Source organism: Egretta garzetta, unplaced genomic scaffold (assembly GCF_000687185.1).
Source record: "Egretta garzetta isolate BGI_Z169 unplaced genomic scaffold, ASM68718v1 scaffold45, whole genome shotgun sequence".
NCBI classification, from domain to species: domain Eukaryota; kingdom Metazoa; phylum Chordata; class Aves; order Pelecaniformes; family Ardeidae; genus Egretta; species Egretta garzetta.
In genome coordinates, this window is record NW_009260028.1 from 13231414 (window position 1) to 13251076 (window position 19663).

Sequence of the window (19663 nt, forward strand, 5' to 3'; positions counted from 1 at the left end):
CATATACAATTAAGTGAGGGATTGGGAAAAGGGCTGCTGGCAGGTTCTGTATCCAGCATGGAAACTGGAAGGATCGGACAACAAAGCTAACCCATTTTTCAGGTGGTCCCTGTCCATTTTAAGAGGAAGTACAAGCAAACCAGTTCTGCTTCATGGAGCAATTGGGCAAATGCTGTCCTCAAAAGGTGCCAGAGAGGAACCAGCCATGTGCTGGCTGCTGTTCTCTTTACCCTGTAGCAATACTGGTAAGACCTGCAGTCCCCAGATGCACAGGGGTGCAGTGACCCCAGGCGCAGGCACATGAGGTGGCTGTGCTGTGTTGCCAGAACCAGAGCAAGACTGGTACCCAGTGTGTGGGGCAGGGCTGCAGTGCACGAGTGATAAATCCTGTTTTTCATGTGTAACAAAGCCAAAGCAGCAACTGTTTGAACTGTTTTTTGAGAGAAACGGGGTGAAGAGAATGACTCTGATCTTGGAAGTGAAGATCTTGGTGGTTAATGTTTGGCAGCACTTAATACAATGACTTGAAGAACATGCCAGTGGAAAAGATAAATGAGTCCATTGCTGTGTTAGGGAGTCAAATGCCAAATACCACAGCTACCTCCCATACGGTACGTGTGAACGCTGGTGCGGTGTTTTGGCTGTATGAGGCAACTGTACCCTGCAACCCCTTGGGGAAGGGAGAGGAAGGAGGGCTCCACTTCTTTCTTTTTAAACACAAGTCTCTGCTTCCCAACAGCTGTTCTTAAAGCGGTTTATTAGTGGAAGGAATGTTTCTTCCATTCTTACAGGAAAATGCTGGGAGAATTTAGATTATTCATCATAAGCTTCAGTATCGGCTTATTCAACTTGCTTTGCTTTGCTTTCTGTGATAGGCATAATAGCGGCTCTATTGAGACAGACCTTTCTCTCCCCTCTGTAATACGCTTCTGAAGTGGGTATATTACTAATGATGCAAATAGATTTTAGTTGTGCAAAAGCTAGACACTGTGCCTTGAAAGGCAGTACCTGGTTTGTAGAAGAGACAGCAGAAAACAAGCTTTCACAAGTCAGACTGCTGTTTTATAAATAGCTTTATAAATAGCACCATACTGTAAGCAGGTGGCAAATGAAAATGGCTTGGTGCCTCACAGCTGGCAGGTACTTTATTTTTGGGTATTGGGAACTTCTGCATCACCTTTGGATGCTTGACTTGTGAAAAGTATGTGTTACCATCTACTGGTTGGTCTGGCATTTGCAACACTTGTAAAAGCTGACCATAAATACTGTTAGCAAGCTCTGGCTGTGGCAGAAAATCAGGGTCATGCTGTTATTTTTTGGGTGAGACGTTGAGGCTGGTTGGCCTGTTGTGTAGGGCTTCTAGCACCTAACGGGTTGAAAAGGCCAGTGCCAGATAATGCAGGGTTTGGAATAAACTCAATCTGGTGGCTTGGTAAATATGTGTTATTGGGTTAACTTTGTACTGGCAGGATTCATATTAGATCAGATGTGTCTGTCTAAGCTACTGTGGCTTCCTAATGGTTCAGACATTGCCTGTCTTTCTGCACCAGGTATAAATATGGCATGTGCTCAAAGTGCTCTGGCTAATTCAGTGGAAGCAAGATTCTGCACTAAAGCCCTTTCCAGGTCAAGTTTGTACTGCTACATGGCCTAAGGCTTTTCTATTATTTTACTTTTTTTCCCCACATTAACTGTTACGTTTCATCATGGAACTGTGGCTTGACAAGGTGAGAAGTTATTAAACTTGTTCCAGCATGGATTTTGGATGTGGGAATACCTAATTTCCATGTCCATGCCTTACTGTTTGCCAGACTGATGCTCTGTGTGACCAGCCCTGCTCTTCTCATCCCGAAATTCGCTGCGGGGTGACGAGTCTGCTCCCCAGATGGACTGCTGTACTCTTCTAAGTCAAAGCAAATGCATAACAAAGTCTCTGTAGCCCCCGGCAGCCCTCGCTCGGTGCTTCTTTGGGAGAAGCGTGTACAGAACAGTGTCTTTGAAGGCAGGCCAGGAAGGCATCAGTTTGTTTATGCAGCTCCAGAGGTTCGGCCTCCCACTTATCAGTATGGGGGGCCGAGGGTCCTGTTGCAGTTCAGGGACAGCAACCCTTGAAGGTGCAGCAGTCACCACGCAGCTTGTTTACTGATCGGGGCTCGACTGCTTCGCTCTGAGTGCAAGGGGTCTATGTTCCCCCCAGCATTAAGTCCAATTACATGATCTTTGTTTGAAGAGAGGTGTGAGATTCATCTTCAGCAAACAATAATCTTCTTGGTGGGCTGTAAATTGCAAATAACGATTCCTCTCGGTTTTTGGCAAGTGATTTGCACCATCAACAGCTTATTGTGTGGCAACCTGAAGCTGACAGGCTTGGAGAGCAGAGTGCTTATTAGGTTGGGTTCCTGTTGCTGAAGTGGCACGCACTGTTTCAGGGCTCCCACTTTGCCCTTCCGTGGGGCTTGTAAATCCAGTCTCCCTTTGATTCTTTTCTTTCTCTTTCAGGACAATTATTCTGAGTGACGGCCCTTGCACGCGCTTCTGAGTGGTTATCATGGGCTTCATTGCCTTTCTGAAGACCCAGTTCATAGTTCACCTCCTCATTGGGTTCGTCTTTGTTGTGAGTGGACTGATCATTAACTTGATTCAACTATGCACGCTAGTCCTCTGGCCCATAAACAAGCAGTTTTATCGCCGAGTAAACTGTCGCCTTGCCTATTCGCTTTGGAGCCGTGAGTATGCTTGAAGGGGACGTGAGGGCAGGGGGCGGGGAGGGGTGTGGGTTTTGTTTCTCTTTTATTAATTAAAGAAGAAAAATATATACACATGTATATGTACACAGACGCGTGAGAGAGAGAAGTGCTAAGTTAGGCTTTTTCAGAGCAATTCAAAGCAACCATCTTTTCTGAAAACTGGAAAAAGGTATAAAGGTCAAATGCCTGATACCTATTTTTGCTCTGTTGTTTAAAAGAAATGGGAAGTAAAGCTCCTCCCCACCCCCAACCCCATCGTGACTGGTAGGAAATTGCTGATTCTGTCTCCATTACCATCTTCATCGGAGCTTGTGCGAAGTGATGGGGGAAGGGTGAGTTCGCAGGGTCTGCTTCAGGTGTTGGGCATATGTGCGATACTGACCACTTAGGAGCCCAAGTTGACTGCGTGGTCTGCAGAGAGAGATGCCTGTCTTGAAGTATCTCGTGTAGATGCCTCTATAGCTGAACTGTGTGACACCTTCAGAGTCCTTTTAAACCCTACGGTGTCCAGCTGTGACGCCAGCGTCTCCTCTTGTGAGCAGTTTGCCGCTCTTTTCTTCTGCCCCCAGGACAGCTCTACAGTGAGTGCAGCAGCTTTGCTCTCCTCTTTCAGACCTTTGCAAAACTTCTTCCCTGTGGATGGCTGTTTTTTTCCTCCTCATACAGCTTAACAGGGGATTAGATTTCTGAAATGAATGTTTATAAGGCTCCTTAGTCCAAATGTCACCTCCTGTTTCAGCAGTGAATCATCTAATTCGTTTCCATTCTCCATCCCCTCCCAGTATGCACGGCCACTTACCTTAGTGCTCAGCTCAGCATCCACCTCCCACTTTGGGTAAATGAGTCACCTAAATGAGTACTTAAATTACAGTTGAGTGGTCCACTGACAGGCACCCACATTTCTTAAATCATCGATGTGAACTGCTACCAACAAAAACTCTCCAAAGTATCTAGTTCGCTTTCTTTTTAAGCTTGTTGTCCTTGTCCTTCCTGTGCTTTTTGTCCTACCTATTGAGAACATTGTCTGAGAAGCACAGGAGAAAGGAAATTAAATAGAGAGTGGCAGGCAAACTGTCAGGAGAAAAGGTATTGCAGTGGAAGGAACTTACAGGTAGAAACTTCGTAATGAGCTTGGTTGGAGGAGGGGAGGGTATATGGGATTTTTTTTTTTTTTTAATTTGCTTGTAAGAATTTCTTAATGTGCTTTTAATAATCTGGAATATTATCTCATCCTGAAAACTATTGTTGCACTGGCTTTTCTGAGGATATGAGCAGCTTGTGCCTGTAAGGCTTGTAGGTTCAAACCCATGCTTTCTACATGCTACCATTTGTGCCTGGAAAAATCATGTTTTAAATGCTATTATCTTATATCTTGTATACACTGGAAATGACCTACATTATTGTTCAAAAAGGTTTGGAGTAGATAATTGGGTTGTACCTAGGATAACCCCTTGTGTATAGCCTATTATAAATTAAATCACTGAGAAATTAAACTATGAAAATTAACGTAAATATTATATGGGATTGCAGCGTGCTGATGGCCTGTAATGGAAGAGCTGACAGAATATGCACTTCAATTGTGATTTATAACAAATTAAGTAAGCTTAAGTAAATGCAGCAGTTCAAATGTTGCCATTCATAATGAAATATATTTCATTATGTGGAAGCCTTTTGGCAATGAACCTCTAGGTTGGTGTTCTATTCTGGATGCTACGTTTTGCTCCCTTACTGCAAGCTGTTTAGTTTTAGGCTGAGGGTGTTCATTCAAGAGCTGTCTGTAACAGAAGCTGCTCTGCCCGTCCAGCAGAGATTCAGTGTGAAGGGGTAGCTACACAGATGATCGTGCATCTGGCTATGTACTATAGCCCACTGAAAATCAGGCTGTATTGATAGAATCATTTGGTTGGAAAAGACCTTTAAGATCATCAAGTCCAACTGTACCTGTCCACCACTGAACCATGTCCCTAAGCATCACATCTACTCGTCTTTTAAATGCTCCAGGGATGGGTACTCTGCCACCTCTCTGGGCAGCCTGTTCCAATGCTTGACAACCCTCTTAAAGAATTTTTTCCTAATATCCAATCCAAACCTCCCCTGATGCCACTTGAGGCCATTTCCTCCATCCTGTCACTTGTTACTTGGGAGAAGAGGCCGACCCCCACCTGGCTACAGCCTCTTTTCAGGCAGTTGTAGAGGGCGATAAGGTCTCCCCTCAGCCTCCTCCAGGCTGAACAACCCCAGTTCCCTCAGCCGGTCCTCATCAGACTTGTGCTCCAGACCCCTCACCAGCTTCTTTGCCCTTCTCTGGACATGCTCCAGCCCCTCAATGTCCTTCTTGTAGTGAGGGGCCCAAAACTGAACACAGTATTCGAGGTGCGGCCTCAACTGGTACAGAGAACCGGGGCACGATCACTTCCCTGCTCCTGCTGGCCACACTATTCCTGATACAAGCCAGGATGCTGTTGGCCTTCTTGACCACCTGGGCACATTGCTGGCTCATATTCAGTTGTCTGTTGACCAGCACCCCCAGGTCCTTTTCTGTTGGGCAGCTTTCCAGCCACTCATTCCCAAGCCTGTAGCATTGCATGGGGTTGTTGGGAGCCAAGTGCAGGACCTGGAACTTGGCCTTGTTAAACCTCATACAACTGGCTGCAGCCCATTCTTACTGTATCTCTTCTCAAATACATAAAGCACAGCTTCAGAAGGGGAAGGAGATAGACTCTATCCAGTGTTCATGGCAAACGTTTGGGGAAGAATGTCTGTCGGGCTCTGGCCTCAGCGTAAACCCTTTGCAGCACATGTGATTCATGATGGGTAGTCTGTACTTCAAGCTCTCCTACATCAGCTCCTTTCAGATGACTCATGCCTTTGGAGAGTGCAGTGCATTTGGTTTAGTCTGGTTGCAAAAATTATCTCTCAGATGTTAGTACTTTAAACTGAGAGGTGCGCTGTGCCTCTCATTTGTTTTGTTGCTGGGTGGCTTGTGAGGCCGTAAACCCGCCTGCTTTGGTGTGTGGGAACCCTGGCTGCAGGAGGGGGTTTGTTGTAGTGAGGTGTTGCTCGTCCTCTATAGGAAGTATCCCAAGCAGCACAAGTGATATCGTCCCTTCGTTCAGAAGGATGGGCTTCCTGTAGCATCGGCAGGATCAGTGCCACGTAAAATAGCTGTAACCCCCACGCCAAAAAAAAAAAAAAAGGAAATGAGCCCACTCCTGGTTATAATTACATCACTTATCAGTACACTTGTAAAGGACAATCTGTTTCCTCATATTAATTCTCTGGCTCGTCAGCCCTCCTCTCTCAGTATGAACTCTGGCAAATCTCTTAGCAAAGCTTCCTCCACTATTTTAGAGTGAGTAGTACAAGAAATGCTCTGTAGATTTTTTTTTTTTTTTTTTTCTGATTTTGAAGAAGAAACACACACATTTTATTTTTGATGTGAAAATGCAGCAACTGTAGCAGGTACTGGAGATGTTCCTCCTTAGTACATAGACAGCAACGGAAGGGGAAAATCACTCAGGGTGCCACACTGTGTTTGGTACCACTACTCCATTCTCCTGGCCACCTGCTTGGAAGAGCATAGCTCTCAACTGAGGACACTCTTGCTGTCCTCTTTCTGCTTTTACTGAGCCAGGACAACCAGAGCAAGAAAGGTAAGTGGTTGCATCATTCCCAAAGGAGACAAAGCTGGAAAGCAATGGTAGAAACTTCTAGCTGGTATAAACTATTTTTCTGTCTTTCCTCTGCTGTATTTTCAATTTACCAGGTTTCCGCTCTCTTGATCAGCAAGTTGCATAACTTTGTCATGCCTCCAAATGAGTGAGTCTTGAAAATGATACAGGGGAATAACCTGGCTGATAAGTGGTCACACAGGGAATACAAATGAAAAAACTAGTGCTGTAGAGTCTATGTATCTTCAGCAGAGCAGGATTGGTTTTCCCTATCATTCACCAAAATACTGTGTGTGCTTTCTCTTTGATGTGGTGCAAAATGGGACCCACTCTTTATTTAGCAGTATGGGTAGATTATCCTGGCGTGATCCCACTGATCAGAAGCCCTTGTGTAGGAAGGTGCTGCTCCCTTTTGCAAAACCAGGGCCTCCTGATGGAAAGCTGAAATACTGTGTGGCAGAACCTGATGTACAGAACCAAGGAGGCGCCTTCCAGTTTTGGCCCTGCAAGTTTGTCATAGTAATGTGGGAAGAATGGGACTTTTTAACTGCCATATTTGTGCAACCAAATTTTGATTGCATCCGTATCTCATTGAAATGAGAAAATACCAATGACTACAGTTCGCATGGAAGCAAATCTTCCTATTGGGAGAATGAACTATTCTCATATACTTTTTATAGTTGTCTCATGATACAGGCAATGCCTTCCATCTGCCTAGTTGTACTGAAATGAGAGAAATAGGCTAACCATAGCAACTACATTCAGTGCGTGCTGAATTTAAGTGGAAGGGGTTTTTTTTAAGATGAAAAAAGGGGAGGTGGAAAATAAGAAGAGTGGGTAATGAAGGAAATGTTCAGGATGGAGTAAGAGAGATGCTGGGATATTGAAAAGCTGGAGAAGACAGAGGAGAAAGGGCTCATTCTGTCTTTTGTAGTAAAAGACAGATGCAATTTACCATTCCTGGCTTTGCCTGGATATTTTGATAAATCAGCTTGATTATCTGGTGCTTCTGCCTCTGTGTTGATGACCATAATACTGAACGATTGAGAGTCCTGTGTTCTAATATTAAAATCTATTGCAGATGATCTATGGCACTGTATACCTTTAAAAACCCTTTATTGGTCTGTTTACCTCCATAAAGCTTGTTTCATGCTGAGTAAAAGCATTAGGCTGCATCTATGCATAATTTGTATTCCACCTGGGAGAAACTATACTCATTTAGCAAAGCAATCAACCACTCAACTGTCTGTTCTCAGGCACAAAGTTTTGGGTTTTTTTTTTTTTTTCCAGTGATCCTGAAATTTCACATTCATAATATAATGCCCAAACTTGTCACTGTTAAATACTTACTAAATTATGCATAATGCATATATATAGTGCCATAAATACTGCTTAAGGATGGTGATGTTACTGGGTCTATACCTGTCTAAGCTCTCATTTCATCTCTGCTGGGTTGGATTGAAAAGGTGACGGTGTTGGGAGTCAGAAGAGACTAGGCATTGAATGGAGCTGGAGATGAAACACTACCAAAATGCTTTTGGTAAGCGGCACCCCTAACTCCTTTCTCCATCTTCTAATGTTTGTCAGAGTTGGTAATGCTGCTGGAATGGTGGTCAGGCACAGAGTGTACCTTGTTCTCAGACGAGGCCACAGTGAACACCTTTGGGAAAGAACATGTCATCATCATCTTGAATCACAACTTTGAAATTGACTTCTTGTGCGGCTGGACTATGACAGAGCGCTTTGGAGTGCTAGGGGTACGTGGGGCCATGAGCTTTCCCTTTGTCTGGAGGATGATAGGTCTATTTAAAGCCCATGCACATACGGTTTCTCTGCGTTTGAGTTTCCAGATATAATTCCATCAGCCCTTCATCATCTTAACTTTAATCTCTTTGTTTGCTCTCATTGTACAAATTGGCAAATTACATTTTTGGATTGTTACTTTTGTTTTTCTCCAAGAGTTCCAAAGTTCTTGCTAAAAGAGAACTACTATACGTGCCCCTAATTGGCTGGACGTGGTACTTCCTTGAGATTGTTTTCTGTAAAAGGAAATGGGAAGAAGACAGAGATACGGTTATTGAAGGATTAAAACGTTTGGCTGATTATCCTGAATATATGTGGGTAAGTGTCAAGTTCCTCCTCTCGTATCGACTGCTAGAAGTGAAATGGTGATGGAGATACTCATGTGGTACTGTAGCTTTATATATCAGGAGAATGTCTGCTCACTGCTTTCTTCAAGTGTTGGCAAGAAAAACCTGTGCTCCGCTCCAGGAGGTCTTTTGGGATATGCTGGTAGGGTGTTGCTCTGTTTGCCTGTTGGTGAGGGAAGTCATTTGGGAAATAGTTCAGAAGTTTGCCTAGATGTTAACTTATAAATCAACTTGTGTAATACTGTTAATTTTGTCTGAACTTATTTTTACCTTTTAAAAAAAAAAACAAAACCAAACCAGCCCATATTTGACTACTAAATCTGTATAACCCTAAGCTGCATTTTCTGAGGTAGGCTAAAAAGACACGTAAACAAAAAAGTGTTTTCTGGAGAAATGAGTGAATTTGGAGGCGGGGGACAGGGGTGCAGGGGACACACAGACCATGGATTTTGATAGGAAGTTGTAGTTAGTATGTTCATTGATCTGTGAAATGACAGGTTTCCCAAAAAGTGTCTGTGTAGAACATACAGCAAGCCCACATCTGCTTTTGCAGTTATGCTTTTCCTTTTTATTTTGACATTATTTTTGAAGTCAAGGGTGAAACATCTATGCTTCATTATGCACAGTGTTGTTAGATTTTACTGAAGCAATGCAGTGGTATAATAAACCTATTAACCTTTTAGCTTTGAATGCAAAGGTTTTGATAAATTTACTGGTTTGCTTTTATAGCAGCATGTAACATACAGTTACTTGGCTCATAAAACATTTTAAGAGGCTTTTTGTGCTTTTTAAGTGATTTTTCAATATTATCCAGTACAGCTTGTTAAAATTAATAGTGAAATAGTAAGCCTTAAGTAGGACATTGTGAATGTGTCATTAGTGATTTTCCATCATTACAAAGATATAAAAAATAAGAATCTGGAGAATGTATTTTGAACTACTTAATTGCTTGAATATATGGATATGAACTACATTTAATATATCCTCCTGATTAATGTTACAGAAAAAAAAAAAGAAAAATCTCAAGGCTGTACTTTAGTTGCAAATCTATACATTTTAATGATTCTACAATTGAGAACCAAGGACTAGTCTCTAGGGAAAACAACTAGAAAATATAAATGCAAAATGTAGTTACCATTGATTATTTAAATCAAGACTTCCTGCTTGGTAATTTAAATCATGATTAAAATTGACTTGAGTAAATCAATTTCCTAATTTTTGTGCATTCTAAGTGCCACAATTAGGGCTGTCTGTGCAACCTTCCTTTGTGAGGTCTTTCTCACACGTACACTGTGGCACAATCTGTACCTCGCTCACATACTTGGTCCAGAAGGATCACTGCACCGTTGAGTAGAAGACGGTGAGAATTTGGTATAGAGGAAGGAGCTTGCATTGCAGACTGGGGTTGAGATTGCGGTGTTACGCTCTGTACCTTGTGCTGTCCTCACCAGTTGGTGGTGATGGTTGGTCAGATTTTCATCATGGATGTGCCCTCAAGGGCCAAATGAAGATTGCAGGATCAGCTCCTGTTCTCTCACTGCGTTCTGGCAGGTCTAATTCTTGTGTCTATGGCTTTGCGGTTTTAACATTCATTTAACTTACCTTTTGTGGTGCGCAGTATGTGGATACGCTACTACAGACAAAAAGTCAAGCAGCCACAGTACTGACAAATAGTAGATGCATAGCAATGCATTTGACGAGTCTTTACTTTGAATTGCAATGTTACAGTGTTGCACGATGCTGCTGTGAGAATGTAGTAGCAACCTGCTCTTCTCCCCCTCCATTGCTTGCCAAGGATGCAGAGGTTTGCGCGTTCAAATGCAGCAATCTTTCCATTGCTGGTGCAATGGGAATGATGTCCACCTTTCAAAAAGGCCAGGGATAAACAGAAATTCACCCTGGGGCCTTCAGAAGGGCTTTGTTTGTCTGCTCTTGGCTTTGCATTGCTTCTGGTCTGTCTCCCTCTCAACTAGAACAGAGGCAATATAGAGGCTGGAAAAGGACAGATCGATGTTTTGTGCTGCTTGAAGTCAGTATGGGAAGATTTAGGTCTTTAATACTACTTAGGGTACCACAGTCAGATTGGTGCCTTACAAGATGAACAAGGTCATGGTTTTAGGGAAAGGCACTGTTTTTTATGAACACAACTGATACAAATTAAACAAAAAACAAAAAAAAACACAAAAAACCAAACCAAACCAAAAAAAAACCAGAAAAGCTTTCAGACAAAAAAAAGTCTGTCTTCAGATGAGTAATTCAGGGTGCACAGTACAAATTTTAAATGAGATAGCTAGTGATTAACATGTATTTTCCTAAAGTGGTTGTGTATGATACTTGGATTGCTTTTTCTGATTTGTAGATTAGTCCATCACCAGCCAGCCAAAGCCTTCAGGGATTTTTCTTTTTCTAAGTAAATGTTTCAGGTATAACCGTTTAGACTTTTTGTCACCTTAAATTTGGTACCAATGTTGTTAAAATTAAATATAATTGTAAATGAGTTGTGAGGTGGTGCTTATCCCTAGTACTTGATGATCAAATGAGACAACTGAAGTACGTGCGCATGCGTGGATGTATGTTTCTCTCACACCAATCTTCAGTATTCTGCTTGGTTCCTCGTGATCACAAGATGTCCTTGTTTTTGCCTTTTGTCTCGTACTAGTTTCTCCTGTACTGTGAAGGAACTCGTTTTACAGAGACCAAGCATCGTATCAGTATGGAGGTAGCTGAATCCAAGGGGTTGCCTAAACTGAAATACCACCTGTTGCCCAGAACCAAAGGTTTCACCACTGCTGTCCAGTGTCTCAGGGGAACAGGTACCGGGCAAGCTGCTACTTGTTTATATTAATTGCTACGTGTTGTTTAGCGTACTCCGTGTAGCACAGTGTAGTATACTCTATTGTTCATTACGTCCATTACAATTAGTGAGTTGGCAGTAATAAGCATCCAGCATGTCAGCCATTAATTTGTGGCACGTAACTCTCAGATACCAGTCTTAAAAAATAATAAACCTTTCATGTATGTCGTTGTTGCTTAGTTCATCAGGTTATCCTGTGTTTTAATAACACACATGCTACGTAGATGGGAATGTCAACTGGCTGATACAGATAAATACAACCTGTAAACACGAAGTAGTAAAGGACTCTGCTACCTGACGTTAATGCAAGGCTTGCACAAGGCCTTGTCTAATGCAAGGATGCTGACAACGTGGTTGCTAGAGTTGCTGATACAACAGCCATATTTTCTTTTTTGTAACAGTTTCAGCAGTGTATGATGTAACACTAAATTTCAGAGGAAACAAGAACCCGTCTTTATTAGGAATTCTTTATGGGAAGAAATATGAAGCAGATATGTGTGTAAGGTGAGCATATAATGATGGAGGTGAGCCCTAAAGATGCATGCTTTGGTATGTTGAGGTGTATTCAGGTTTTATAAGGTAACGTCCTTTGCTGCAGTCCCCTTTTTTAACTTGTCCTTCAAGCTTCTCTGCAGGCTACAAAGACCTCCCTATGTCCCCCCTGCTTTAGTTCGCTTTCTAGTGTGAGATCCCATGATATCGCCCAGCAAGTCAGAGGGCACCGGGCAGACTTTTTAAGCCTGGGTATGACCACATTGTCATTATGGGCTTTCCCCAAGTTTTGTGCAGTGAGGGCACTAGTCCACGTTTTTCCTTTCTCTGCTAGGAACAGAAAACCAACTGTTCTGCCTCCTTCCCGGTCCCCTGCAAGCATATGCATAATATAAATAGCCTGTCCAATATAGTAGTCTCTTGTAGTAAATGCTGTAAAGCTCCATACTGTGCCAGTTTCTCTCCTTCTCTCACATGGTTGATTAGCAGCTTGGAAGTTAAATAATGCTGAAATTCAGACATTGTATGAATGAGGTGGTACATTCCTCATTGCTCCTTTGGGTAACACACACATGTGCACACACATTTTTGCACACACACAGAGGCGTGCTTTCTCTCTCTTGCTTTCTCCTTGCTGCCTTCTGCTTTAAAGGGTTCCTTGTGATCATAAAAACTACCAATTTCTTCTTTTCCCTTTTATGTTTGGACCTGACAAACAACCTGGTTGTGCTTTCCACAGTTCTTTTGACAGTTCAGTTCTACTCTCTAGGGACTTCACCCACACTTTGGAAAACATTGCTTACATTCTGGTGATGAGCTTGATGTTCGTTTTTTTAAAAGAAAAAAAAAAAAACAAAAAAACATTGCAACTTCCCCCCACACCTTCCCCTCTGGCCATGGGTCTGTGCATTGCAGATGCATGGCACTGGCTGTATAGATACATTGTCCTTCTACAGGACAGTTGTGTCTTGCCAGAGCCTCCAAAGGTGAAAGACTTGGTAGGGAATCGCACAGGTTACTCATTGTGTTGAGGTACAGCAGCAACAGTTTTATGGAAGAAATGCCATGCTAGGGGAGGCAGAGTGCTGCAGCCCTAATGAGGAAGGGAATTATGCACATTCCAGTTACGTTCTCAGATACTGCAACTTCCACAACATCTTAGTCTTTCAGATGGAAAGAAGGCTGCAGAGGTGATGGGGAGAGAGATGGGATCACTCATTTGCAAAGGGTTTTATTTTTACTATTTACACTTGCTAGACACATTCCTGATGAGGAAAGTGAGCAGACAGCTTACCAGCTAGCAAAACAACGGGTCAGGCAGTTGCATCCATACTGAGGGCAGATGCATGTAGCATGTCTAGCTAGATCTTGGGGTACACATGCTTGGACATAGGTCTTTATAATTATACACTGAAGAGCAGCTGCATTCAGTTAAAGATCCTATGGCTTGATAATGGAGATGCAAGTTGGTTTTATGTATTGGTGAGGTAGTGGGAAGGGAAAAGAGAAAAGTAGTTTTCAGTAGTCATTAGAAGAGGTTTGGGTTCATAGAATTCTGTTGAGGATGATGGTGCCAGGTAAAATTATTAATTGTACCCTATTAAAGAAACTAATGACTATGTTCAGATAATTTTGGCTTAAAAGATGTTTGTGGACTGAATCAACATTCTCAAGATGCTTTTCTACACTTTTCTCTGTTTTGGAGAGGAAGCTATGAGAACAAGGAAACTATTTTTAACAGTCTTTTTGCTGAAAATTGAACGTTCCCTTAACATGCCAGCAGACTTAGCTTAGCTCAGAGAAAGGAAGCACATAAGCTCTTGTTCTGGGTATATGCGTATGCAGCTACCTGTGCAGAGGTAAGACTCTTCGCTCTCTGCAGAGGATCCAGTCTTTCTCTCCTGGCTGGCTCCAGAGAAAATAATCTGCTAAATTACCAAATGTTATTGCTGTGAGTACCCTCTAGTGGTGACAGCAATACAGCGACAACTTTACCAGAGAGTTTTCAGCAAATGACTTTTTACTGAGCTTTTATTGAGCATTGTTTATAGTAATTGAGCAGCTCCTCCTGTTAGAGCTAATGAAAGTAAATATTTAAAATCCAGTGTTCCATTCATTTATGAGATGCAGAAATTATTAGAAACGTATTAGAATATCTTCTCTCTGCTGCTGCAGACTCCAAGGCTTTGGTTCATACTGTGGGAATATACTCCCCGTTTGAACAGCCACAAATAAGTTGTATCTGGGATCACTGTGTCTAGAGCCCTCCCAGAGGTCACCTTTCTATTCTTACTGCCCTGCTGCAAGAGGGCCCTGATACAGTCCAAGTGTTGCCAAAATGTGTTCAAGCTGAGCCTAAGGTGTGTGCCTGCCACCTACAAACCGAGCAACTTCTTTCTGAATTGAATTGATCCAGGACTGAGATACATTTGTGAGCGTGTTAGTGGCCTATCTTGGAAAATAAAAGAATGCAGGAAAGTGGTTGGCTCTCCACTACTGGAAAGAGGCTCTTAAAAGGTGCCTGTTCTTGGTGAGATCAGGTCAGTACCCGGAGCTGGATGTAATTTTCATATGCACCCAGAACTGCGTGCCTCAATTTGTACGGCTGGAGAGACAAGGAGAGAGTACAGTTGCTGTAGATGTTTTCCTTAGAGTTGGTACAAAGTGAATTTTTAAGCATCCCTCCCATTCTTTCCAAAATGGGCTTCTCACTAACAAAATTTAACAAATAATTATCCTGGGAGTTGCCACTCTTGTCTTTTCCCAGCTGTGGGTCCCTCAGTCTGAGCTTGCTGGGAATCAACCAGTGGCAGTTCCGGTGAAGGAAGAACAGTGTTTGAATGGGAAATGCTTGTTTTACTGATGTGCTCTGAAATTGATAGGAGCTTGTACAGTTTCTTTTGTCTTAAGAATCTTGAGTTTTAGGTGGATGGCCAGGTGTTATTTAAGGCCCAGTTCTTCTCTGCATTTAAGACCTCTGCCGTCAGCAACAGTATCACCTTTAGCTTATGCCCTTCATTGAATGGAAGATCTTCCCTAGTAGAGGCCTAAAGTCAAATACCTGGATTTTTCCCTTAATTCTTTCTTTTTTTTTTTTTTTCTTCTTTAATCTCTCTACTAAACTAGGAGATTTCCTCTGGAAGATATCCCTCAAGATGAAAAGGAAGCTGCAAACTGGCTTCATAAGCTTTATCAGGAAAAGGTAAACAGCTTGCTTTTCTCCTTTGCAACTTTCACAGGGTGGTGTACTCTTCCACTGGATGGAGAGCAGAGTTGGAAATACTATGTATAATTTGGCAGACGTCCTTCAAACTGCTGGAAGGAGCAGTACAGAAGAGCCCCATGGCCACAGAGGGCTGGCTAGTGAGTCTGAGGTCTAAGATTGTCAGGAAGCACAGTGGGATTCAGAGATACGCCTGAGTTGCAGAAAACTAATAGCAATCCACTGTCTTTTTATATTCCTCAGCTCTTGGGTCTCTTGTCACTCTGTCATACATTTCTAAAAGCCCCATTTTCCCTGTGGGTGTGTTTAGACACTCAAGAAGAGTGATAACTGTATGTCAGGGACAGCCAGTCCCAGCTCCTAGCTGCAGTGGCCCTTTGCTTTCATGTTTCTTCCACTGTCACTTTTCTTCTGCCACCTCTGCAGCGGTATGTGGCACAGTACAGACAGTCCCTGGGATCTGCTGCGAGGGACTGATGTAGCACACGGCCAGCGTGCCTTCAAACAGCTCAAAGCTTTGCTTCGTGTCTTTCCTTTTTTTACCTTAGATAGTTAATTTCTTGACCACAGATTTAACAGTTCCATGGGGAGGAGGACAGACCTGTGATTAATGTTGTCCAGCCCTAATTGGTGGATTGTTGAACTTGAAATGTGTATCTTGATTTTTGTGGTGTTTATCTTTGTGGGAAAGCAGAGGAGCACAGAAACCTTACCTGCCTTGGGCTTTCTTCTGCTATGATGACCTGTGCTGCAGCATTTCTAAGCTTACACTTCATCTGTAGGTAGGCAGCTGATTGTTTGTAAGGGTCAGGAAGTCCCCTTCTGAGTTTCATTTTGTTCATTTTAAGCTAATTTGTTTGAATACCTAAGCTATAATTCAATTAAGTGGGGAGAAGTTATCTTACCTCTGTAAGGTAAGCAGCTATCATCATCTTCTCCCCCCACCTCCCATTCGCAAGTGTGTCAAACTAGCTTATGGGACAGTTAGTGTAATACTGGGTTAGAGAGCTTAAAAAAAAAAAAAAAAAATTGGGGATCCTAGAATCCCGCCCCCTGTTATCAGGGACATGCCATCGTGTAATTCATGTAATTCCCTTGTGAAAAGGCTCTTAGATGCAAGAATTCCTTCCAACGTGGCCTGGCTGGAGGAGCAGACATTAAGATGTACGTTACAGGGACGGTCTTTCTCTGCTTAGCTCCTGCTTTGTTAAACAGTAAGTGCAGAGCTAAGGAGCTGCGGCACAGAGCGTTCACTCCGCTTGGTGCCATTCCTTCGGCAGAATGCTCTGCTTTGCTCGCAGATGGAGGGCTTGGTGTTCCTTGCTGGTGTTGGCTGTACCTCCATTCAACTTTGGTGTGAGGTGTTGCCATGGAGGCATTACTTATATATGTGGGTATTTTATTTATTGATCTTACAGTGGTAGCAGTATGCTGTAACTGGAATCCTTAAAGTACTCTTCCCGCACGAAGGGTATGTCCTCAAAAGGCTGTGCTGTTGGCAAGGAACGCCTTGTGCTTTTCAGCCTGTTATAAGGGAATCTAAAAGAGAAACAGCTTAAGCGGGGAAAAATAAGAAATAGCCAAACGTGAGTTATCCTTGGAAATGGCTTGGAAACCTTGCAGAACGAACCGAGGGGAAGCTGTGGGCATGCTGCTCTTTCGAGTGATGTGTTTCATGATTGCGTCTCTCTGCGTGCTCAGCTCAGGATGCAGCTGCTCTGTTGAAGTCTTGGGGTTATGGATAGCACAGTGCAGTCTCTGCTGGTTAGCTTGTGCTTTGCTCTTCTGGCTGTATATACAGCATTTTTCTGCTGTGCTTTGCTAAATCATGCTCACCTTTTTGGAAGTAAGAACAGGAAGAAAAAGCATCCAGTGAGGAGGCAGGTAGTGTCTGAACTGGCCTCTGGCCTGACGCTGCCCTAAATTCCTAAGCAGTTAAGAGAAGAGGTGAAGGTATTTGGTAGTGGAGAGGCTGATGCAGTTTCAGTTTCTGATGGTGGCCAAGACTGCCTTTGAAGCAGTCAACAGAAATGCCCGGATGAATGACAGCAGATGGAAATGGATGCTGTGTACCCTCAATGGGTATTTACCACAGATACTGTCCTTTGATTTTGTCCTGGAGTTCAGTAGTCTTTGATTGCTTGGTGCAAGCATTACGAACATGTTTTCTTTTGTGTTCTCTTTTTCCCAGGATGCTTTGCAAGAGATGTATAATCAGGAAGGCATATTTCCTGGCCAGCAGTTTAAACCTCCTAGGAGACCATGGACTCTCCTAAACTTTCTTTTTTGGGCCACAGTTCTCCTCTCTCCTCTCTTCACATTTGGCTTTGGAGTTTTTGCAAGTGGATCACCTCTCCTTATCCTTGCATTCCTGGGACTTGTTGGAGCAGGTAATAACAGCAGAGAAGATGCTAAGCCCAGAGTGACATGTAACAGGATCCATTACCTCCAATAAGTTCTGTGTATTAATTACTATGAACAGGGCTTGCAGAAGAGTACTTGGAGCTCGCTCTGTAGTCTTTGTATTGTATAGCCTGTTTATTATTTCAAAAGCTTTAATCCAGGCAGGCTTGCCTTCATATTTTAGGCAATATCTATAGTAATCAATAGCAAGCGAGTCTCGTAGCCTGTTATTATGGTGCCTGAAGGAGAAAATACTTGCACACCTTGTCTGAATTTAAAAAAAAACCCAAACAACAAACACAAAAGCAAACAAAAAATACAAACAAGAAACCCTAACAAAACCCCCCCCCCACAAACCAAACACCAACCAAATGGGAGCAGGGGGTGGGATGTGCTTCAGTGTTCATACTACCTGTCCTTTTAATCAACATAGAAGCATTAATTATATCTTTAAGTCTGGATTGTCCTCTTTTAGTGACACCTGACCTGTGATCCGTGTGTTGCCTCATACAGCACACTGTTGGTCTGTAGTCACTACTGTCGTCAGGATTGGGTTAACTCATGTTGGTTCTGCTTGTGTGTTTACATGTAACTTCCTAAATCCTTGAACTGGTTTTAATATGCCTCCCATTTCTCTGTTATATTTTCAAGCTTCCTTTGGAGTTCGCAGACTGATAGGAGTAACTGAAATAGAAAAAGGCTCCAGCTATGGCAACCAAGAATTCAAGAAAAAGGAATAACTGACAGCTGCAGTTCAGCACATATAACCAGACTATGGTATCCGATTAACTTCAGTTAAAAAACAACAACAAACACTTAGAAACTATCTTTTTCTTAATAACTGATGACTAATATTAATGAATAAAACTTGAGCCAAGAATGAAGAAGTTGGAGGCATCAACTGAAGAGAACGCATCAACTTTCTGCCTGTTTAAGGATTACTGTAGTCAAACTATGGGAGAAAATCTGGGGTGGGGTGGAAGAAGAAACTGATTTTTCTTGCTTTGTTCGGGGACCTGGGGGTGGGGGGAGAAAAGAGGGCATTGGCCATGGCCACGTGCATCTTCAGATGACTGAATACACTGGTTTCTGTCAAGAGCACTACACTCACTTTTACAACAGGAGCCATTGAATGTTTCCTCTTGCTAAAGCCAACGTAATGTTTGTTGATTTCCAACTTTTTTTATTAATGAACCAGGAAAAAACAACCCTTCTTAAATTAATTGACAGATGTTTATTGGGTTAGAGTGATTTTGGAAAGGCTGTGTTGTCATGGCTACAGATGAAATCCTATTTGTATGTTACACTGATACTTTTTATTTTCAGGCAATGTCTTAAAACTTCTGTAACGCGAGAGAACAGTTAGTGGAGTTCGGAAGCGGTGCGTTATTGATCAGCACATGCCGTAGCACAGATCCGCTAGTATTAAACCAGTATAAAATTCTCATCATATCTCCTGCTAACTGCTCAAGGCTGCTTAGTTTCAAAATATTACTTCAGTCTTGAGTGTTATTTGCCCTGTTTCACATCATACATGTATGATAATCTTGAATCTGTTTGGGCTTGTTTTGTTTTCTGAATTAATGGTGACCATGGGATTTGGAGTTGTGCAAAGAAGGAAATGTATTCAATTGTCCTGACGTTTTCTCCTTTTATTTCTGTTTGCATCTCTCATCGCCAAAGTCCAGTTCAGCCAACCTCTCTCAGTGAACTTGGAGGCAGCAGCAGAAATCAGTACAATAGTTTTCAAAATGTCGTCTTTTACAAAAATGAAAAGGAGAGGTCTGTAGCAATCACATTTCGAATACTGGCATTCTTGAACTTTTAATGAGCATTTCGACATTGATTCAAATGGGACCAGGATCTTACCCTGTGTTCTGTAATGATAGGGTGTGCTGCACTTTCTACTTGGTTGTGCTTTAGATGTTAATGTGAAGTATGTTGCAAGGTGAGCTGTGCTGTTAAGCATTAGAAAGAGTATGGGGTCTCTTCAGGGATTTTAAATATCTTTAGTTTTGCTTGTTGACTTTTGGGTTTTTTCACTGAAAATTAGAGATCAGAATCATGGCTGTACCTGTCTTTTTTTTTTTTTTTTTTTTTTTTTTTTTTTTTCTTTTTTTCAA

The 19663-nt window shown here is 42.4% G+C and overlaps 1 protein-coding gene across 1 annotated transcript in view; it reads left to right on the forward strand.

The window, feature by feature from the left end:
* Nucleotides 1-18402, forward strand: part of AGPAT3 (1-acylglycerol-3-phosphate O-acyltransferase 3) — a 51343-nt gene extending 32941 nt beyond the window's left edge. Inside the window, exons 2-9 of the mRNA XM_009641026.2 lie at nt 2500-2726; nt 8006-8175; nt 8378-8539; nt 11228-11381; nt 11824-11926; nt 15041-15116; nt 17329-17527; nt 18192-18402. Coding sequence (XP_009639321.1) covers nt 2549-2726; nt 8006-8175; nt 8378-8539; nt 11228-11381; nt 11824-11926; nt 15041-15116; nt 17329-17527; nt 18192-18280 — 1131 coding nt within the window. The 5' untranslated portion in view covers nt 2500-2548 and the 3' untranslated portion in view covers nt 18281-18402. The remainder of the gene's footprint in view (nt 1-2499; nt 2727-8005; nt 8176-8377; nt 8540-11227; nt 11382-11823; nt 11927-15040; nt 15117-17328; nt 17528-18191) is intronic.
* Nucleotides 18403-19663: the final 1261 nt, after the last annotated feature.